The sequence below is a fragment of the Carcharhinus amblyrhynchos genome, unplaced genomic scaffold (assembly GCF_965287045.1).
Source record: "Carcharhinus amblyrhynchos unplaced genomic scaffold, sCarAmb.v2.hapA chromosome_178, whole genome shotgun sequence".
Classification (NCBI taxonomy): Eukaryota; Metazoa; Chordata; class Chondrichthyes; order Carcharhiniformes; family Carcharhinidae; genus Carcharhinus; species Carcharhinus amblyrhynchos.
Window position 1 is genome coordinate 184,298 of NW_027649918.1, and position 22,026 is coordinate 206,323.

The 22,026-nt window shown below is 44.0% G+C and overlaps 1 protein-coding gene across 1 annotated transcript; it reads right to left on the minus strand.

Moving 5' to 3' along the window:
- Positions 1–225: 225 nt before the first annotated feature.
- Positions 226–21,099, minus strand: LOC145338801 (transmembrane protein ZNF593OS-like). Its single transcript, XM_080183202.1, has 3 exons — positions 20,989–21,099; positions 9,371–9,488; positions 226–4,054 (listed from the first exon to the last, which is right to left on the minus strand). The coding sequence occupies exons 2-3, from the start codon at positions 9,419–9,421 to the stop codon at positions 3,863–3,865; spliced, it is 243 nt and encodes an 80-aa protein (XP_080039328.1). The 5' UTR covers positions 9,422–9,488; positions 20,989–21,099; the 3' UTR covers positions 226–3,862.
- Between the last annotated feature and the right edge of the window lie 927 nt (positions 21,100–22,026).

Below are 22,026 nucleotides of genomic sequence, written 5' to 3' on the forward strand. Positions count from 1 at the left end.
CTCCTCCCAGGAGGCAGATTCCCTGACAGACCACTGCTCCCTCCCTCCAGGCTGCCCCGATTGCTGTCTCCCTCCAGCTCCAGATGATCCCTATGCAGCGTGGTGGGGGGGGGGGGGGGGGGGGAGTGGGGCCCCCCACGGACTGCCCCATAGGCCACACCCCTTTGGCAGTACCCCAGTGGGCAGTACTAAGGTGCCTCCTGGGCATGGGCCCTTTGCCCCTTGGGCAGTGCCAGAGGGCACTACTCCCCCTCACTGACCTCCTGGGGGACCCCGATTGCCCCCCCTTCACTCCAGTGGGATCGTTCTGCTAGTTCCTTGAAAGTGGGGAGCTGTTCTGAACACTGCTGCAGTGAAATCCTCCTGGTGGGTGGAAGATCCCAACGGGCCCAGGGAATTCAGTTCTGGGCCCACTAATTACAATTGTATTTTAAAGGATATTTAAGTATTAGCCTTGCCTCCCAGCAGTGTGGAGATGCCACTGGAAATCTGGGCCTGGGAGGCACAATTGCGGCATGAATGCTTGCAGGAACCCTGCAAATCGGTCGACATGTGATTCCCCCGGCCCACCATGCTAAAATATTAGTACAGCAGGATGGGAGAATCAGCCCCCTTATGTGTGACTGTAACACTGCATACTGCACCCTCTCCTTTCCTTCTCCCCTATGTTCTGTATGAGCAGTATGTTTTGTTGGTATAGCGTGTAGAAAACAATACTTTGCACTGTGTACCAATACATGTGACAATAATAAATCAAATCAAATCAGTCTAAGGGAGTGGGGCCTAGGCTCCATTGAAAACTGCACAATGATTTCAGCAGAGCAAGGCTTACAGTCAGTGAAAGATTGCAAACCAAATTCCTGTTTCAGTAGCCCAGGAGGAATGTGTAGCTCTGCCAAGATTTTTTGTACATGTTGAGAAATATATTGGTAATTCAGACAATAAACAAAGTGTTCCTGACTAAGGGAGGCAGTGCCCAGGTTTGCATGCGAGCCTCGATGAGAAAGCCTGTGCTGCAGTTGAGCCCTGAGTCAACTGTCTTTTATGAATGTTCTCCCTCAGGCACATTCCCACTGTCACATCTGGTTGGGTTGGTTTGAAACACAATGTTCTGTGAAGCGTATGTAGGGCAGCTCCAGGCCAGCGGCCTGTACTTATATAAAGACAAAGCGACAAAGCCAATAAGATCAGCTGTTACATAACTTGCATTTTAGTGTCACTGGAAGTTGTCCAAACAGTTGCCCACAATCTCATGTAGATATTAACTCTGAGAACCTGTCAAACCAAATAAATAACACAACAGCGGCTATGAGGGAATGGGGCATGTCTAAAGACAGAATTTACAAACACTCCTGATCCGAGCGTCATTAAGATTAATTAGATCAGATTTGTTATGTTTACTCTGCGAAAATCTTGAAACCAAAAAGTCTGATTTTTCTATTCATTTTTAGGTCTGGAGCTGGGTGATAGGATGAGCTGGACGGTAAGAGTGAATTACCTTGTTTAGTTCCAACATTCAAATCACCGTTCCATTTCAACACTATGGCATTTTTATTCAGGTATGAAAGCACCATGGTAATAAGATAATTTGTCTCGCAACATACAGCTGCTAGTAGGAAACAAATGTTCTTTGTCTTCCAGAGCTGCTCTTTAAAGTTAACCCATGAAATTTGGCAAATATTTTCCTTCTCAGTTTTGCTAACCTTATTAGCCAGTCGGGGCAGTAGTGTTCAGTTGACTTCCATTTGCCAGTCTGGGGTGCTCACTGGCATCACTCACTGGCGCAGATGCTGTATACAGCAGCTACAGCTTGCTCTTAAATTTCCAATCATGGACACCAGCTCCCAACTCTTTTGAGTAAACCAAATAAACGAAATTAAATAAACTGAGGGACAAAATAAAAGGGACAGCCCCTTAAAGGGGAACTGCCTGTGGAAAAAACAAATCACAAATGAAACTTAAAGCATCAAACCAGAAGGTCATTAAGAGAGTTGATAATACTTCCCAGTCCCTGTGGTGCCCAACAGACACAGAAGGCCTTGATGGTGCCAGTGGACACCTCATGCTCCCTCTCCAGGGACACCCAGCCGCAAATGCATCTGCGGTAGAGGGGCAGATAGTCAGGTCAGACAACCCTGTGTCTGGAATTCACTGCCAGGGAAAGTAGTGAAAGCAGATACGATAATGACTTTTAAGGGGCGTCTTGTCAAATGCATGAACAGGAGGGGAATAGAGGGATATGGTCCCTGGAAGGGTGGGGGGGTTTTAGTTCAGTTGGGCAGTATGGTCACTGCAGGTTTGAAGAGCCAAAGGGCCTGTTTGTGTGCTGTAATTTTCTTTGTTCTTTGGCTCCCTCAGTCACATGTAGCCCGGGTCTATTAATGGCAAGTTTGACTAGGTCTAGGGGCAGGTTCACGAGGAGGTCCTCCTCCTTTCCACCTCTCTCCTCACTGGGTGCCCAAAGATCAGGAGTGTAGGGCTGAAGTGCAAACAATACAGTAAGAAAACAAAATAAATAAAAGGGGGTACCATCTAAGGCAATCTACATCCTCATGATCCATGGACTCCAAAAGGCCACAAAAGGGGCAGGTATGTTGGGAGTCTATGAACCGCTGCACAGTTGTATGAGAGTGCTGCATGTAACACTCTCCACCCCAGATCCCCAATGTTAAAAGGAAGGACTCCTCTACAGAGGAATCTCCACTGGGACCTCTGCCACCAGACAGCAACAGGGCACACCTGACAATGGGCAGCAGCAAGGTAGTGAAGGATATCCCAAACAGGAAGCCCATCTGTGCAAAGTGAAAGGGCACAGGGGGCATTTGCACCAGCTCCCTATGTGCTGTGCGTACCATCTACTGATGATACATATTGTTTGTCTCCTTGTGTAAACTGCTTGCAGACCTTCCCAAACTGCGAGGCAAACAAACACAAATTCAAGCTGTGACATAAACAGGGTTAATCAGTCATGGAGCATTTGACAGGTTCTCTCACTCTAGCCTAGTCTGAAGGGACAGCTGGTCTTAGGTAGTTCATTTGTCTGATAACCAGGGCTGCGAAGTCTGGGTGCAAGCATTCATCACATGACTGCCCACCTCCTAGCACCCCACCCAAACAAATAGCATTTTTCTTCATCTGATATTTTTTATAACCAATAAACAAAGATCTTCAAAGAAAATGAAAGCTTTTTTTTAATGCCGTGGTGACTCTTCTCCCTTAGATTTGTATGGCATCCAGGAAATTAACCTTTAAATTGTTCCCCATGTAACTTGGAGACTCCAGAATATTTCAGGTGGATTGATGACCCCACTGATAAGAGATCCATTTTCCACACATTTATATTTAATTCCTGAACCATTCCTAAATATTAAAAATATACCCAGCAAGGACATTGCACTGAAAGAAGGGTGTCCAAATAACCAATCGCTATCCCAATGCTCCAACCCCTGAGCAATCGGGGGAAAGACCTATGGTTAGGAGTGATAGGGTACAGAGATCTGCAGGAGCTTGGGTTATGACAGAGCACTTGAATGTACAATGATCGTATTTTCAGTCTTAACGTTGTTAAGTTGTTCCACGTGTAATTTGCTGCTTAATATCAGAGACATCTTAAGGCTGGACCTTAATCCGAATTTCTATCTGTTCTGTCCCAGTGAGAAGAAATAGTGGTAGATGAAGAGATTGCTTATGGCAGTAACAAAGATCCTCACTGTCCCATTGACCCCATTCAGGAAGAAGTACAAGCAACATCTGTGTCAGTGGTCATTTTATCAACTACTACTCTTAATATGGCTTGTCTATTCAGAAAGAATGCAGAGAGGGGGCTACTTTAAGTGTTGGGAATCATCTGTCCATTTCTCCGTTATCCATTTTGGTGAAGTTTATTCCTCTCCTCCGATGCCTCTGCTCCAATGATTGCAAAGCTTTCAGCCGCTTCGGTCATTCTTCTAGTGCTATAGGAGGACAGGCCGATTCCCCCTACAGCAAGGAGTAGTGCAGAGAAGTTAATGAGTCGGTCAGTACTCTGGACCACGGCCTCACCCGCAAGCTGCATCTGTGCAAATCAGAAAACCACTAGTAAATGAAATGTAATTCCCCATTTATCTCTTTCCCTGTCCAGATCAAAGGGGAACATTCCCCGCCAACCAATTCTTTGGCAACAATTCCTATTTCCAAAAATCTTTAGATAATTGTGATAGGTGCCTCTATCCTACAAACCACTTTCAATATTTTGGGCAGCTGAACTTTTGACCTCGAACCCTTCTCTCTAATCATGTCTTTCTTGTACATCTGTCAGATACTTCTACTGCCCTATTACCATGGGCGGTACGGTGGCACAGTGGTTAAAACTGCTGCTTCAAAGTTCCAGGGCCTGGGATTCAATTTCAGCCTCGGGTGACTGTGTGGGGTTTTCACATTCTCCATGTGGCTGCTTGGGTTTCCTCCGGGTGCTCTGGTTTCCTCCCACAGTCCAAAGATGTGCAGGTTCGATGGATTGGCGATGCTAAGTTGCCTTTTAGGTGCCAAGATGTCTAGGTTAGATAGATAAACTATGGCATATGTGTGGGATTAGCGGAGAGGGCCTAGGTAATCTTCTCTGTTAGAGAGTCAGTGCAGACTCAGTGGGCTAAATAGCCTCTTCTGCATTGTAGGAATTCTATATAATTCTATAATAGTGGAGAGGTTTCCCTATCAACTTCTCCATCATCCAGAGGAGAGATTTGTAAACATCTGCCTTACTTTCCTCTTGAGTGCAAAAAGGTTCCTTTTTCTCTCTTTATTTCCCCTTCTATTGATTATCAGTTTTTCATACTCCCTAACCTTTTTGTTTCCTTCTGTTTTCTTCTGTGTCACTTACCCTTCTGATCAAATGACATTTGTTGTAGCACCCAGTCCTATTTATCCATCAATCCCAGCATTTGGCAAAGCTTGGATGGCACGGTGGTTAGCCCTGCTGCCTCACAGCACCAGAGACCCAGGTTCAATTCCTGCCTTGGTCACTGTCTGTGTGGAATTTGCACATTCTCCATGTGTCTGCGTGGGTCTCCTCCGAGTGCTCTGGTCTCCTCCCATAGTCTAAAGATTTGTGGGTTAGGTTGATTGGCCATGTTAAAATTGACCCCAGTGTCAGTAGGATTGTCAGAGTAAATGTGTGGGATAACAGGAATAGGGCTTGGGTGAGATTATGGTTGGTACAGACTTGATGGGCAGAATAACCTCCTTCTGTACTGTAGGGATTCTATGATTTTATAGATGTCAGATAATAACTATCCTATAATTTCTATCTCACATTTAAATATCTCTCCTTTGTTCACTGTTTGATTTATAGAGACTTACAAGATAATGAAGGGGCTAGATAGGGTAGAGGTAGAGAGATTCTTTCCGCTTAGAAAGGAAACCAGAACTAGAGGACACAGCCTCAAAATAAGGTGGGGGGGGGCAGTTTAGAACAGAGTTGAGGAGGAACTTCTTCACTCAAAGGGTGGTGAATCTCTGGAATTCTCTGCCCTTTGAAGTGGTAGAGGCTACCTATGTATAAGTCACAGATAGATAGATTTCTGACAGACAAGGGAATTAAGGGTTATGGGGAGCAGGCAGGAAAGTGGAACTGATCCACTTCAGATCAGCCATGATCTTATTGAATGGCGGGGCAGGCTCGAGGGGCTAGATGGCCTATTCCTGCTCTTATTTCTTATGTTCTTATTTGTTATCCATTTCTGATCTAGCTCCCCTGTCCTCCCACTGAATTATCTCATTACCTCAGAGTGCAGGTTATGGACAACTCTTTCCATCACTTCACTGATGGTTGTTATGGAGGCTGAAAGGGTGGGTAATGGGCCACGTTAGATTGTCCCTGTTTTCTTTTTGTGGTTGGATCATCCTGGGCAATCTCCATATTGTTTGGCAAATGCCAGTGTCAGAAACATACTGCAACAACTTGGCTCAGCGAGTAGCTAGCTTAGGCAGAGAACAACTGACAAGCCTTAGTGTTGCCCAGCAGAGCTCTGTCACAGAATGGTATCAGTGGGTTGGACACTAGTTGCCATGATGTTGAGCATCTGGAAAGAGCACAATCGTGCACTCAGCCTTGCTAGTTGTAGGAATGTTCAATAGGTTTCCATTCCTGTTAGCTGCCTGATTGCTCACCATTATTCTCAAGTGAATGTATTTGGTCTGCAGTGTTTTTTTAAAAATATATTCATTCATAGGCTGTGGGCTTTTCTGGCTAGGCCAGCATTTGTTACCCACCTTTGAGAAGGTGGTGGTGTCTTGCCTTCTTGAACTGTTGCAATTCGTGTGTTGGAGGAATTGCATTAATTTGAGTCTGGGGCCTGTAGTTTGGTGTACCTGGCTCAACCTTCTTTACTTTGCACAAGCAGGATTGTATTATACCATATTTTCACGTATTATAACAGTGACTACACTTCAACATTATTTATTTGGCTGTGAATGATGGTCTCTTGACTTGATATTGACTCAGGATTGCAGGAACGGCCTGGGGGTAGACTCTGTGCACTAGGAGCTTTGCTGTGAATCATACCAAATGTGGAGCTGAGCACGGCACCATAAGGGTTAAGCATCAAACCGCATGATCCAGTAATAATGATGCAGTTTGGCAATTGCGATGTTGGTTTTAATATTTAATCTGTCTCTTATATAACAGCCGCTGATTCTAATCCATTGAGAGTCGGAATCTGTGAAGTGAAAGGACAAAAACATCCAGCTGCCACTTTAGGATGGGTCAAAGAATCTTACAAAAAATTTCAGTTCCCTCCCTTTGTCAGCAGTTCCCACCCACATCCCCATTAACGCTCCCATCATCTCCAAGTCAATGCCACATCCCCAGTCAGATTTATTTCCACTCCCTTCACCTGGGACCTCCTGCACTGGGACCCTGGCTGGGGATAGTGCCATGGAAACTGGGAACCTTGACAATAGCCCAGCTAAGAGGCCATTCTTCAGGTGAGCACATTCCCGCAAGCTCCCCTTGTAATTTTGAGAGGAAGTGACCTGACAGTTTGCTTGTGACTTGTACAGGGAAATAGGAAAGCTCATGATATGGGAAGAGGTGAAGAATATTTCAGCAAACAGTCACAGACATGGTGGTCTAAAAGGCTTCCTTGAATGACACAATTCCAGGTCCACGCTGAATCAAAAGATTGCAACAGGGGAAATATTTATGTTGTTAAAGTTAACCTCAGCACTCCTGGTTAGGGAAGGTTGGGCCAGTTACCCATTGATGTACACCTTGGTATCAGGTGAGGACTGGATGAGGAGCAGGACAAGAATTGTGATGCCCCTCCTGCTGAACTGATTTGCTAACACTCACTATTGATGGTCACATGGATAAGGATTTATGTGAAGTGAGGTGCTATCAAGAACCACAGCCCAGCTTATGCAGGAATAATGACAGAAAAATGGCAGAAGGGAGAGAGAGATGGGGGAATGGGGAGAGGAAGGGAGTGGAGGATGGAGAAAGAGATAGGAAGGAATGAAGGGAGAGGAGAGAGAAAGAGAAGTGTGATAAAACGGAAGAGGAGGTGAAAGAGGAATGATAAGATATAAGGCCAAAGGAATGAGAGAGGGAGAAGTGAAATAGGTGGCAAAAGAAACAGACAATGAGAGGAGGAGAAAGAGTCATGAGATACACACAAACACATACTGTTGGCGTATCTCCTGGATAATGATTACAGACTCCATGTTAGATAAAGAGGTTTTTATGGAAAAATGTGTTTAAAAAAAATTCCAGGTCAGTCACTGGTTAAAGCCCCAGAAAACAATCTCCTGTCTGTGAGAGTGGATTTGAAGCTTATTCTCAGCAAAATCTAACCAATCTCCAGATTAAGGACTGAAATGAAGCAAAAACAGAATTCATATCCCTGAAAAACTTCATCAGCTAAACAGTTTTGTTTGTACAAACTGATATCACTGCACATTACTGGCTGCAGATTAATGTCAATAGATATTAATGTCATGATGCGTTTCTGAATGCATATTCCATACAATCTATAGCATAGAAACAGATTGTTCAACCCAAATGTCTGTGTGTTCGCTGGTTTTATGCTTCATGACATAATCCTTTATTCATCTTCCTTCATTTCATATCAACGTAACGTATTATTTATGTTCATCTAATTTCCACTTAACTGAATATGTGCCTTTTGCCCGAATTAATCTTTGTGGTAGGGAATTCCACATTCTATTCACTCTCTGGATAAAATAGTAGAATTCCTTTGAGGATTTCTTATTGACCAATATACATATATATCATACAAAAAGTATATATATATATGATCCCAGGTTTTGATATCCTCCGCAAGTGGAACCATCTTTTCTACATCTACTCTGTTAGGTCAGCCCTCAACCTTCCCTTTTCTAGCGAAAACAGCTGCAGTCTGTTTTATCTTTTCTGGTTGTTAACCTCACAGTTCAGGTCTCATTCTTGTAAAAAAATTTTTGCACTTTATTTAGCACTTTCATGAAAATGTACTTGATGTGGTCCAGCTAAGGTTCTGTAGCATGTTTAAGCTAGGTCTCTGCTTTTCAATTCCATGTCTTTAGAAATGAAATCATGTTTTTTTTTAATGGCTCTGATAACTGGAGTTGCTATTTTTAATACAACTCAAATACAAGGACCTAGAGCGAGAACAAAAATCCTGAGATATGAGTTCAAATCCCAGAACAGCAAGTTGGGAATTCAAATTCAATTAATTAAATGAAACCATGTTTTTTTTAATGGCTCTGTTAACTGAAGTTGCTATTTTTAATGATTCTTAAATCTGTGCCCCTAGATCCCTTTGCTCCTCGACCCCATTTAGACCCGTATCTTCCAAAGAGTATGTGCTCCCCATATTCTTCTCACTAAAATGCACCATCTCGCATCAATCTATATTGAAACTTGTTTGGCAGTTATATCAGCAAGCTTATTCATGTTTTAGTGTTAACTGTACCTCCAAATTTGATGTCATCCACAAATTTTAAAATTGTACTTAGAAATGATGAACAAAAGATGATTTCAGCACAGATTCCTGTGGAACATCATTTCCCACCTTTTACCTTAAGCTCATTTGTTTTCACTTTGTAGCCAGTTTGCATTTCTTTCTGCTACCAGTCCCCTCACTTCACATGCTCTGATCGCTGACGTACGTCTATGGCACCTTACTGAAGGCCTTTTGAAAAGCCAAATATTTTATATCTACTGCAGTACCCTCATCCAGTCTTTTTGTTGCTTTACTATGCATTATTGTGTGGCTGTCACATCGTGTTACTGTGTGAAGGCCACTGTGTGTGGGCTGTGTGAATGTCACTGCATGCAATCACGCATTCTCTCCTGTGCATTCCCTACTTAAGTTACAGAAGTTCTACTAACCTGTAATAGTCGGAAGTAATTGGGAGTTAATCTGTTCAGCCGAAGTATCATGTCCAAAGTGACATAGGGATGGTACTTGATTCTAACAACAGCAGCATGCAATTCCAATGTTCCCAGTCTGTGGAGAGGAAGACTCCACGTTATCGTCAACGCAGTTGGATCCTGGTGAGATGATCAGTCCTGCCTGATGGAGTGGAGTGTTGCGCAGCCTTTGGTCTGACTGGATGTTTATGGTGACTGGCTGTAAACAGCTTTTTATATCATGCCGCTCGCACTCAGTGATGTCACTGAGCTATTGAGCCGTCTGTCAAATGACATCAGTGTTATATGTTCAGGATATTCCTTCGCTTCACCGAGTCCCAGACTCAGATACATCAACTCTCTCTGTGATCACTGTGCTGACAGGACCTGCCTTGGGCTGAATCAAAAAACACAGCTTTAGCAATGTTCTCCAACATAGCCTCTTCTGCCAGACAACTCAGGACTTTGAGATGACTCCTATTCGACCTTACCTCTCTGACATAGGAACTGATGCTGGACACCAGCTCTCAGCCGTCCACCATCCACCGCCCCCCCCCAACTTCTCTCCTCTCTCGCACCCTGCACCCCTCCCCCCGAACACCTACCTGACCGACACTTTCTTAGTTAACAGCACTCACCTCCCACTGCCACTCTATTATCAGCACTCATCTTTGCTCCCCTCACTCATAGCTCAGGTACCAACACTCTCCCGGATAATGACTGTCACTGAGGGGGCAGTCTCCCTGCCTTCTCAGAATTCTCAGATACCCGTACTTATCTTCAGTCATAGATAACAACACCCATTTTCACCACACTCTCCTCAGCTTCCAGCTCTCACCCCACCTCTCAGATCCCCAGTTACTAGCACTTACCCTCAAATCCCTGTTACCAGCAGTCACCTCCTTGTTTTGCCCCTGCCTGATGCTGATGCTCAAACTCTCTCCAACCCCTGCTGATACCAGCACATGCCCACACCATCTACTCTCCAATGACTAACATTCAGCTCCACCCAGTGCCAAATTTCAGCACTCATTCCTGCCCCTCCCTGCTTTTATTTTAGACACTGCATAAACAAAGCACTGAATTGATTGCATCAGCGATGGTCCAGCTAGTGTTAGATTAAATCAATTCAAGTTCAGGACACAGTGGCACAGATGCATTTAAAATGGAGAAACATTTTGATTATTGGGTTTCCTCCGTGGATGGTGAGGTGGAGGAAGGGTTGTGGAGGTGGGAAGAGTTACTCTGTGGGAACATGTCCACAGTTCCCCAGAGTTACATCAACGCTAACATGAGATAATACAAAATTCAGATAAGGAAGGGAGCAAGATGCTGCCCTCAGTCCCATCACTGTTGACAATCACCAAGGAATGCTACCAAAGCGACTCTGATTTAGCCTCTGGGAAGCACCTGAATGCTAGTGACCGTGAGAAGCTGCCTTACCAGCCTCCTCAGTACATAAGAACACAAGAAATAGAAGCAGGCCATTTGGTCCTTCTAGCCTGCTCTAACAGTAAGATCATGGCTGATCTGAAGTAGCCTTAAATCCACTTTCCTGTCTGCCCCCCATAACCCTCAACTCCCTTGTCAATCAAAATTCTGTCTAACTCAACCTTAAATATATTCAATGCCCTAGCTTCCATTCCTCACTTGGAAAGAATTCCAAACACCAACAATCTCAGAAGAAAAATTCCTTCTCATCCCCATCTTAAAGGGGAGACCCCTTATTTTGAAACTTTGCCCTTAGTTCTAGATTCCCCTACAAGGAGAAACATTATCTCAATATCTACCCAGTCAAGTCCCTTCAGAATCTTATGTTTCAGTAAATTCACTTCTAATTGTTTTACTCGCCAATGAATTTAGTTTAGCCTTTCCTCATATGACAACCAATCTCTTCATCCCGAGAATCGCTTAAGAGAATTTCCTCTGAACTGCCTCCAATGCAAGTATATTCCTCCTTTGACCAAAGCTGCCCATGGTACTCTTGGTGTGGTCTCTCCAAAACCCTGTACTTATCTACTTTCATCTCCCTTACAAGAACATTCTGCTTGCCTTAATTACTTGCTGTACCTGTATGCTGACTTCTTGTGGTTCATGTACAAGGACACCTAGGTCCATCTTTACCACAGTATTCTGTAGTCTTTCTCCATTTAAATAATACTCTAATTTTCTCACCAAAGGGGACAACCTCACATTTTCCCACATTATACCCTGTCTGCCAATTTTTTGCCCACTTAACCTCCCCCTCACTTAACCTATCTATATTCCTTTGTAGATGCTTTGTATCCTCACAACTGGCTTTCTTACCTACCTTCATCTCATCAACAGATGTGGCTACAATATAGCCACTCCTTTCATTCAAGCCATTGAATGCAGATTATAAATAGTTGAGGCCCCAGCACTAGTCCCTGTTCCACTCCACTAGCTGCACTTTGCCAACCTGGAAATGACCCATTTATCCCAACTCTCTGTTTCCTTTTTTCTCATTGAGACGTATAAGATGATGAATGGGATGGATAGGATAGAGGTGGAAAGACTCTTCCCGCTCAAAAAAGACAGTAGGACTAGGGGGCACAGCCTCAAGATAAAAGGGGGGCGGTTTAGAACGGAGTTGAGGAGGAACTTCTTCACTCAAAGGGTGGTGAATCTCTGGAATTCTCTGCCCGTTGAAGTGGTGGAGGCTGCCTTGCTAAATATTTTTAAGACGCGGGTTGATGGGTTTTTGATAGGAGAGGGGATTAAGGGTTATGGGGAGAGAGCGGGAAAGTGGAACTGAGCAGTGACAGATCAGCCATGATCTTATTGAATGGTGGGGCAGGCTCGAAGGGCTGGATGGCCTACTCCTGCTCCTATTTCTTATGTTCTTATGTTCCTGTTAGTTAACCAGGAAACTGGTTAACTAGTTAGTTATCCATGCTAATGTTTCATTCCCAACACCATATGGTCTTATGTAGCATGTGTATAGTAACCTTTTGTGTGGCATCTTCTCAAATGCCTTTTGAAAATCCAAATCCATTAACTGGTTTCCCTTCATCCACTTGGTTTATTACATCCTCAAAAAACTCTAATAAATAAACATGATTTACTTTTTACAAACTGGTGTCTCAATGTCTTGGTACTACTTCTTTAATAATGGACTCTAGCATTTTCCCAATGACAGATGTTAAGCCTAGATTCCTGCTTTCTGTCTGTCTCCTTTCTTAAATGGAGGTGTTAATTTTCCCAATCCACTGAAACCTTTCCAAATTTATGGAATTTTGGAAAATCACAACCAGCTACTTCTTTTAAGGCCCCAGAATCTATGTCATCAAGCCCAGGACAGTTTGCAGTATTCCCATTACTTTTTCTCTAGTGAGTAGTTACTACCTTTGTGCACTTAGCAAGACCACCTGTATTTATAGCAGCTGAAATTCTCGAGATGAGTTACCACTGCTGTCTGGACAAAACAGTTCCAACCAGATACCCAACTAACTGCAGCTGTCTTTCCAGTGGGGAGCTTGAAAGTCCCTGACTAAGTCTGAAAGAAACTTAACTCTAAATAGTAAATTGTTATTAAGTGCAAGCTAGGATAAACTTTAATAAGTTAATAATCTTTAAAAATTCCCTTATTCAGCACATTGCTGAGGTTACACTCTGTCTAGAGCTGAACTCAGTGATGAACTGCTATCTGCATACTTAGTAATTCACTCTTCCCACATCACCAAGATGTTACAACAATGGCCCATCAGCTCCTTCTGTCACCAGCCCATATTTGAGAGAATGTGTGGCTCCCATTCAGGTCTCAGTGATTGCAGCCTGTCCCATACTGAACTGACTGCCTCTTCCTCAGGATCAGGCTTCTGGGTAGTCAGTCGATGCTGCCCATGTAGGCACTGAGTGTTGCTGGATGGCCATCAATAAATCAATCCTTTTCTCCATACGATAACCATATACACCAGCAGGAATCACTGCAGACAGCGAGGATTCTGTTTAATTCACCCAAAGATGAAGTTGAGTCAGGGCCAAGACTGATGAATGTTAACTCAGTACAAATTAGGGGAGAACTTGGACTTTACTGCTTTGCATGGTGCTTTGCGTGGCATAATACACCGTCATTGATTGTGTTACTAATTGAAGATCAAAGAATTCCTACAGTGCAGGAGGAGGCCATTTGGCCCATCAAACCTGCACCGACAATAATCCCACCCAGGCCCTATCCCCATATATTTATCCTCCTAATACTCCTGACGCTATGGGTCAATTTAGCATAGCCAGTCGACCTAACCCACATATCTTGGAGTGTGAGAGGAAACTGGAGCACCGGAGGAAACCCACGCAGAAAGGGGTAGAACTTGCAAACTCCACACAGTCAAGGCTTGGATCCCTGGCATTGTGAGGCAGCAGTGCTCACCACTGTGCCACCACGCCACCATGTGGAGAAACCCCTTGCATGGGAACAGCAAGAGGCCATTCAGCAGCCTTACAATCATAGAAACAAGGGGAGTTATTCAGCTCTTCACACTTCGGGACATGTCACAGGGTCCTCTATAAAGACTAATGTTGAATTCATAAAATTCACAGCCTTTGGAGGGGAAGATGACAGTGATCTAGAATTACAGAATTTCACACCACAGGAAGAGGCCATTTGGCTCATCACAGCTGTATCAGCCCTTAGAATAATCCAATTAGTATAAATCCTCTACCCTTTTCCCAGATATCTCTAAATTGTATTTTTCAAAATATTGACTCACTTTCAGCAGCGATTACAAATTTTGATCCTGCCACCTAGGAACAAGGAGCATTCATCCCCTCGAGCCTGCCCTGCTATTTCATAAGATCATGGTGGATTTGAAAGTATACTCAAATCTACACTGCATCTACCCCAGTAACTTTTCATCCCTTTGCTTATCAAGAAACTATCCATCCCTGTCTTAAAAATATTCAAAGACCCTGCTTCCACACCCTATTCAGGAAGACAGTTCCAAAGACCCTCTGAATTAAAACATTTTACCTCATCTCCATTTTAAATGGACAAACCCTTTTTAAATAGTGACCCACCTTGCTCTAGACTTTTAAACAGACACCCCTGGGTCTACCATCAATCAGATATTCCAGGTTCCAATAAACTGCTACATAAATACATTTCTCTGACTGCTGTCTCTTTCCTTCATTTACATGATCATTTCAAGCTGTCACCTGATTATCAACTCACTTGGTTTCTAATTTAGCTTCTCAAAAATAAGTCAAAATCTCCAAACATCTGGAGTCTTGGCATAAATTCCCACATCATAACACTGGATGCGCAAGTGCCCTATTAAACACCGTGGGTAAGGTGCTATACAAATGCAAGTTCTTTTTCAACCTTCTCTGCTCCAAGTGAACATAACTCAAATATATCTCCTCATTCCTGGGGATCATTTTAGTGAATTGCTTCTGCATATTCTCCATGGCACTGACATCCTTTCTTAACAAGGGTTCCAAAACTAGATAATATTCCTGCAGCAGCTTGATCAATACAGATTCAAATTTGCCCCTATTGTTTTATACTTCTTGTCTCTATTTATAAGGTCCAGAATTCAATATTGCATTTTAACAGCTTTAATTGTTCTCCCAGTTCTGAAAATTTATGTTCCTAACCCCTAAAGTCTCTTTCAGCTGCCCTTTTTAAAGAAATGAAATCCCCTAAATAGAAGGGTCAAAACCCTGGAACCTTTGTAGAAACAGAAGGGAAGGGATGTTGGGATTTCTCTGGATGAGTGAATTAAGATGGGCCAAATAGCGTCCTCATCCATTATTATTTTGTGATCCAAGAATATAGAAGTATGGAATCCTTCGTCAGCCCCCAATCTGCTTATCTAGGTGAGGTAAAAGATCCCACAAGTAGGAAGACCTCCTGATGTCTGGTACAGCATTCTTATCTCAACCAAAGCCATCAAACAAATAGATTAACTGACCACCCTACAGGCGCCAGTGAGACTAACATTGTGTACAAAATGACAGCTGTGTCCAAGGCATAACAGGTGACTGCATCTCAAACAATTCATTGTTCTTGGTATGCTGTCAGATGTTTTGACAAGGAATTGATAAGAAAAAAGTCTGAAATAAATAGTTTCTATGTTATTCAATTGTCAAAACAGGAACACAAACAGGGAATTGGCATTTGGATATTACGCCTGTGTCAACCCTCAAATACCATGCCACTGCTACTAGGCTCACCATACTGTTTCCTCACCACAAAGTCTGGCCCTCAACTGGCTCTCCATTGAGACTGAACTAGACTGTTTGCAAACTTGTCTACTTGCACCCCTGGTATATCACCCATCTCTACTCCAGCCTCAGCCTATCTACTGCTGAAACCCTTATTCATGCTATTGTTAGCTCCAGGCTTGATTACTCCAATGTTTTCCTGGCTGGCCTCCTGTATTCTACCGACCATGCAGTTTGACAAGACCAAAATTCTGCTGCCACCTGGTCCCATTCACCCTCCAGCCCCTTGGATATTGACCAATATGAGTCCAAGTGCATTAACACCTCCCAAATGTCAAAGTCTCATTGTGCTTAAATACTTCCAAGGATTATGTCACAAGCTGAAGTACTTACGGAGAATATTCACCACTGATGCTCCAGATTTCCCTTCTGTTGGGCTTGGCTCCAATTCACAGTGACTCATCAGGTTTGTTCTGCTGCTCAGTTCTTGCTTTCTCCCTTTTCATAAGCGCTCTAATACCTCCATCTCATCCAACCTGCACTCTGATCTCAGGCTTGACCTTTCTTCAATCCATACTTCAGCTGAGGCTCAGCCCTCAACTTCTTCAGGACTTCCATTCCTGTGAGAAGACCCAGGCTGGCTGGATCCCCATACCCAATATCCTCCCAGGCTGAAGACCTCTGCTGTCGGGGAGCTGGTAGAGACACAGTTGTCATTCTCTTTTCCAATGCCATGTATCCTGACTAAACATGAACCGCTACCACTAGTTGACTGCCAGGCTTCTGTTGTCATGAACCAATGAGGAGAGGACCCCATCCTCTTCCTTGATCCTTGTCCAGCATCTCAATAGTTTCCATGCCTGTATGGCTTCCCTAATCAGATGGTGCTGGGTTGGGCTACCCAATAGTGCTGAAGCTGCCCGAAATCCTCTTTTGAGATGGATGACAAAAAGCCACATGTGGTTGAGCCTGGTTTGGCTCTCACTTAGAATCATTGAATAGAATCAGAGAATCCCTACAGTACATAAAGAGGCCATTAAGCCCAATGAGTCTGCATCGACCACAATCCCAGCCAGGCCCTACCCTCATATCCCTACATATTTACCCACTAATCCCTCCAACCTATGCATCTCAGGACACTAAGGGCAATTTTAGCATGGCCAATCAACTTAACCCGCACATCTTTGGACTGTGGGAGGAAACCAGAGAACCCAGAGGAAACCCATGCAGACACACTGGAGAATGTGCAAACTCCACACAAACAGGGATCCAAGCCAGGAATCGAACCCTGGAGCTGTGAAGCAGCAATGCTAACCACTGTGCTACCACGCCCTTAGTAGTACATCGGTGACACGCTGCTGAATCCTAGTCCAAACATCATGAGGAGTCAGGGTCAGAAAGTGGCCTTTGGTTTAATGAACAGCATCAGCCACAACCTCCTCTAACCAGGCAGGGGTGGGTCATTCCAGTGGTCAGTTTTCTGACCAAGGGCATCAGCAGTTGTATTACTTTTGCCTGACCTGTGCTTGATTTGGAATTGGAACTGAGAAAGACTGGTAGGCCAACGGTCTGTTGCTCCAAGCTTGGCAGTGATTTGAAAGCAGCTAAGTGGGTTGCTGTCTGAAGATACTTCAAACTTTGTAACAGAATATCTCTGAACTTCTAGGAAATAGCCCACCTCAAAGCTAGCAACTCGATCTCTAGTCTGAAATAATTCTGCAAATTCATCTCATTGACTGGCATAAGTATTCACAGTTTCAAAGACTCTTCTCTCATAGGATCATAGAATCCTACGTTGCAGAGGCGGCCATTCGGCCCACTGGGTTTGCACCAATCACAATCCCATCCAGGCCCTATCCCCATAACCCCAGGCATTTACCCTAGCCAGTCCCCTGTTATCAAGGGACAAGTAGTTTAATGTCTGCTCTCAGTGGACGGGCCAAGTAGTTTAATGTTTGCTGGGAAACAGCCATTTCATTGCAAGGGATTTTCATGCCTGACATCCATGGCAGATGTGGTTGTTGAGGCAATCTCATTTGATGTGTCCTGCCCCGTTATAATTCCAGCAACACTTTGGATGATCCCTTGGGTGGGATTAACCATAAAGCTTGTTATGGAGGTAGGATAGGAAGGACTGAAATTTGCCTTGTTGTGCCGCAGTATCTTTCGCTTGCCTCCTCAGCAGAAGGTCTATATCCCATCTGAACCAACAGTCACCTCTCTAGTGCTGGCCTTTTTCCTGGTTTTAATCCCATTTTTCCTCAAGATCCTGATGATGTGGTTCTGCGCGTCACAAAGGAGAATAATGGCAGTTTCTCACTATAAAGCTATTTGAAATTTATCTGGCTAGTTACAACCCTCATACTTCAGCTTGTGGCTGATGTTCAACTGGGCCTTCCGTGTCGATTTGTGGGATGCAAAAAGGACAGCAATGCGATCAAACAACCTCACCAGCTCCCTCAATTTACCTGTATACATAATGCATCTGCAGCAGCTGCAGCGGATTGCTACTGTCCCCAAAATTCCACTTGTGGACTTCAATGATTTGCTGCGTACTTCTTTGAAAACCTGCACCTCTTCCCAGTATTTCCTGATGGAGTTTGCCACACAGATGTTCCATCTCAAACACCACCTGCTCACTGTCATCAAGCCTGTTGGATGCCTTGAGCAACTGCACATCCTTGATCCAGTCTTTGACTGCTAGCCCTTTGGGTGGTTCTAGTCTTCCCCCAATCTGTACCGTTTCCTACCCATTGACAGGGATATTGTGTTCTTCCTTTGCAAAGTCAAGAGAATGCATCTAGGGAGTCTCTGCCTGGTTTTGGCCAGAAGGTTCAGTTTCCTCTGCTGATGCCCAAGTCTCCAACAGTGCTGGAGCAGCTTTGACCTCCCCTATGGACAACAATAGTTTCAGCTCTTTCACCATCTGCACCATCTCAGCCATGCTCCATTCCACCTTGTCCACCATGAAATAATGTGTGTGGTGTGGAATCCTACTGCTGACACCAATATTAAATGCGGGATTTAAGCATATGGACTGCATGAATTAAAAAGACAAGGTTATTTTATTCCACCAGCATCAAAACTATATAAAGCTTCAAGGGAAGTTTAACTCAGTGAAACAATTTACACTGAATATTCACTGCTGATGCTCCAGCTTTCTGTCCCATTTGGGGCCTTGGCTTGTTAACGTAGTAACTCACCATGCTTGACCTGCCACCTCATTTTCTGGCAGCAGTCATGTTCTTTCCCCCACTTCACAGGGTCTCTTGTGCATCCTTCTCCTCCAACTCGCACTCAGGGCTTAGGCTCCATTCCCAGTTTCTTCAGGACTTCAGCTCCTGTTCTAAGTATCCCCCTGCCTCACATTCTCCTGCTGAGATCCCTCTGCTGGCAAGGACTGAGTGTCCTGCAGTAATCACCCTACAGTGGAAAGTGGCCCATCCTCCAGCCCTCACCTCTCCTGCAATACTCCCTATGACCATTACCTGCTCCAACTCTGCCACTCTTTCTGAAATCTCTCTTTCTTTGACTCTGGCCTCTTGTATATCACTGTAAGAAGTCTCATAATATCATGTTAAAGTCTCACAGGTTTATTTGGTAGCCCAAGCCACAAGCTTTCGGAGGACTGCCCCTTCATCAGGTGAGTGGGAGTTCTGTTCACAAACATGGCATATAAAGACACAAACTCAATTTACAAAATAATGGTTGGAATGCAAGTCTTCACAGGTAATCAAGTCTTAAAGGTACAGACAATGTGATTGGAGAGAGGGTTAAGCACAGGTTAAAGAGATGTGTATTGTCTCCAGCCAGGACAGCTAGTGAGATTTTGCAAGCCCAGGCAAGTCGTGGGGTGACAGGTAGTGTGACATGAACCTAAGATCTGGTTGAGGCCATCCTCATGTGTACGGAACTTGGCTATCAGTCTCTGCTCAGCGACTCTATTTGTCGTGTGTCGTGAGGGTCGTCTTGGAAGATGCTTACCTGAAGATCAGAGGCCGAATGCCCGCTGAGCATCTCCCCCTCTTGCATATCCCCAACTTTCTTCTATCAATGGCTACCTAGATCCAAATCCAGAAAATAACCTCTCTTTTCCTCTCTCCTTAAACACACTTCAATTAGCCTGATTCACCATCTTAATATCTCATTTTTGTCCTGCCATTAATCTACTTGATTTTGATGTTAGTTAAGCATTTTAGGATCTTTTCTTGGGTGGCACAGTGGTTATCAGTGCTGCCTCACAGTGCCAGAACCTGGGTTTGATTTCTGGCTTGGGTCACTGTCAGTATGGAGTTTGCACATCCTCCCTGTGTTTGTGTAGATTTCCTCAGGTGTTCCAGTTTCCTCCCAGTCTGAAAGATGTGCTGGTTAGGTGCATCGGACATGTTAAATTCTTCCTCAATGTACCCGAACAGGCGCTGGACTGTGGAGACTAGTGGATTTTCACAGCAACTTCATTGCGGTGTTAATGTAAGTCTACTTGTGACAATAAAACTTAAATTTAAAAAAAGTTAAAAGCAAATATATATAATTATATTTAAAATATAATATATTAAAAATATATAAATGCAAGCTGTTGTTTTACCAGCAGGAGAATTACAGGTTGCGTTTCCAGTGTTGGGTTCATGAAGCCATTAATCACAGTTTGCATTCTCTCCTCACTGTCCTGGGCCATTAATCCCGGGTTTAATCATCGACTGTCAATCGGTCGCGATCCTGTGGACCCAGTGTAGGTTAGCGGGATTAGAGGGTTAATATGTAGGGATATAGGGGTAGGGCCTGGGTGAGATTGTGGTCGGTGCAGATTCGATGGACTATATGGCCTCTTTCTGCACTGTGGGGTTTCTGTGATTCTATGAACAAATCTGACACGGAACTAAAAGTAATTCAGAGCAGAAAAAGGGTTCTTAACCCTTCCACAGCCAGGCCGTGTCTATCCCCACGGATAGAGCCGGGGTAAGGACTCGTCGTAAGGACTTCGCTGTTACTGGAACCATTTGGTTCAATAACTCAGTGGCCATGAAGCCGTTTGTAACACGCTTGAGGCTGATTAGGCGATATAAAAATGCAAAATCGTCCCACTTTGTTTAGACATAAGTTTCGCCACTTAAAAATCTGACGTTTAGGAGTTTTATTTCTATTTTATCTTTATAAAGCGCACGTTACATAACTCATGTATATTAATTTACATTGCAATATAAAGTCACACCTGCACAATATATAATGCTTATTACAAATGTTAATGTTAATTGCTGAGGTTTTCGTTTCGTTTGATTTTTTTTCTCATTTGCCTGTTAATCAGAGTCCCGAATCGCTCCCAGTTTCCCTGGCGGGATTTGTGTGTCTGGAACAGTACTCCCAACTTTGCGCAGTGACACAACAGCGCGAAAAGAGAAGGCGCAGAAACTTACAGGGCAAGGCGATAAAGTACCGAACAGCACCAGGACCGAGGACCCAGGACCCCGTCCCGATCGGGCACACACGAGGCATTAAATCCCAGATTCTCCACACCCACAGCGAGCACTGCCCCACTCCCAGCCCTGCCCACTGCGCGATGCCCGGAGCGCTGCTCAGACGCATTCGTTTGTATTCAATTTGTATCGTTTGGCGACTCGACACAGACCATCCCCAGGAGCGAGTGATCGGTCTGATTTCGTGTTACCCAGGAATTTATTTACTCACTTCAACAGTCTCGGGCCGTAATGATCCACATGTCCCAGAAGCAGGGACTGATTATATTTCACTTTTGGTCATTGAATAGCAACAGCCCGGTAACCTGGATAGCTTATGATAAAGTAACATTCTGATGGAAGGTTACAGACCTGAAACTTCAACGCCACCTCTCTCCCTCACACAGCCTGGCCTATGCTTGAGTACTTTCTGTTTTTCTCAGATTTGTTTCATAAACTCGCCTCCAAGTTTTGTCTTTTTTCTTTGGACGCCCGCATTTCATTGGGGCCAAGTCCACAATAAATGCTACATTTTTAAAAAAAAGTAAAAACAAATGTTCCTTTCAGATTGGTCGCTGCCCAAACCTCTTTATTAATTCCAACGCCTGGAGCTGTAAATTCAGATGTGAAACAGCAGGAATATCATCCCCATTGCCTGTGCCTGGTTGATCAAGAGCTCAAACATGGGGCTGAATTCCAATCTCAGATCAAGGAAACCATTTCACTCTCTGCTGATGTCAAAAAAAATAGAAAACAGTTGGAATTTAGTTGTTGGTGCCAAACCACAGAACGTGATAGAAATTCACTTCAAAATATCTTGTGATTTCAATTCTTACAATTGTCAGGAAGTCATGTCCCTCCCCTCATCAAGAACCAATAATAGTAATTAGGGTCTCAAGGAGCACTCACTGAGGGAAAGCAAAGAGTATGAATAATTAGCCACGGGAGAGAACGTTGGAGGACATGGTACAATTCCCATGTAATTCTCCGTCTTCTGAT

What these genes read in the sequence shown, in the direction of transcription:
- LOC145338801 (XM_080183202.1), bottom strand. Translation starts at nt 9,421, where the DNA reads ATGATACTTCGGCTGAACAGATTAACTCCCAATTACTTCCGACTATTA. An exon ending in ATTACTTCCGACTATTACAG is followed by an intron (nt 4,055 to 9,370) that starts GTTAGTAGAACT and finishes TGATTTGCACAG; the next exon opens with ATGCAGCTTGCGGGTGAGGC.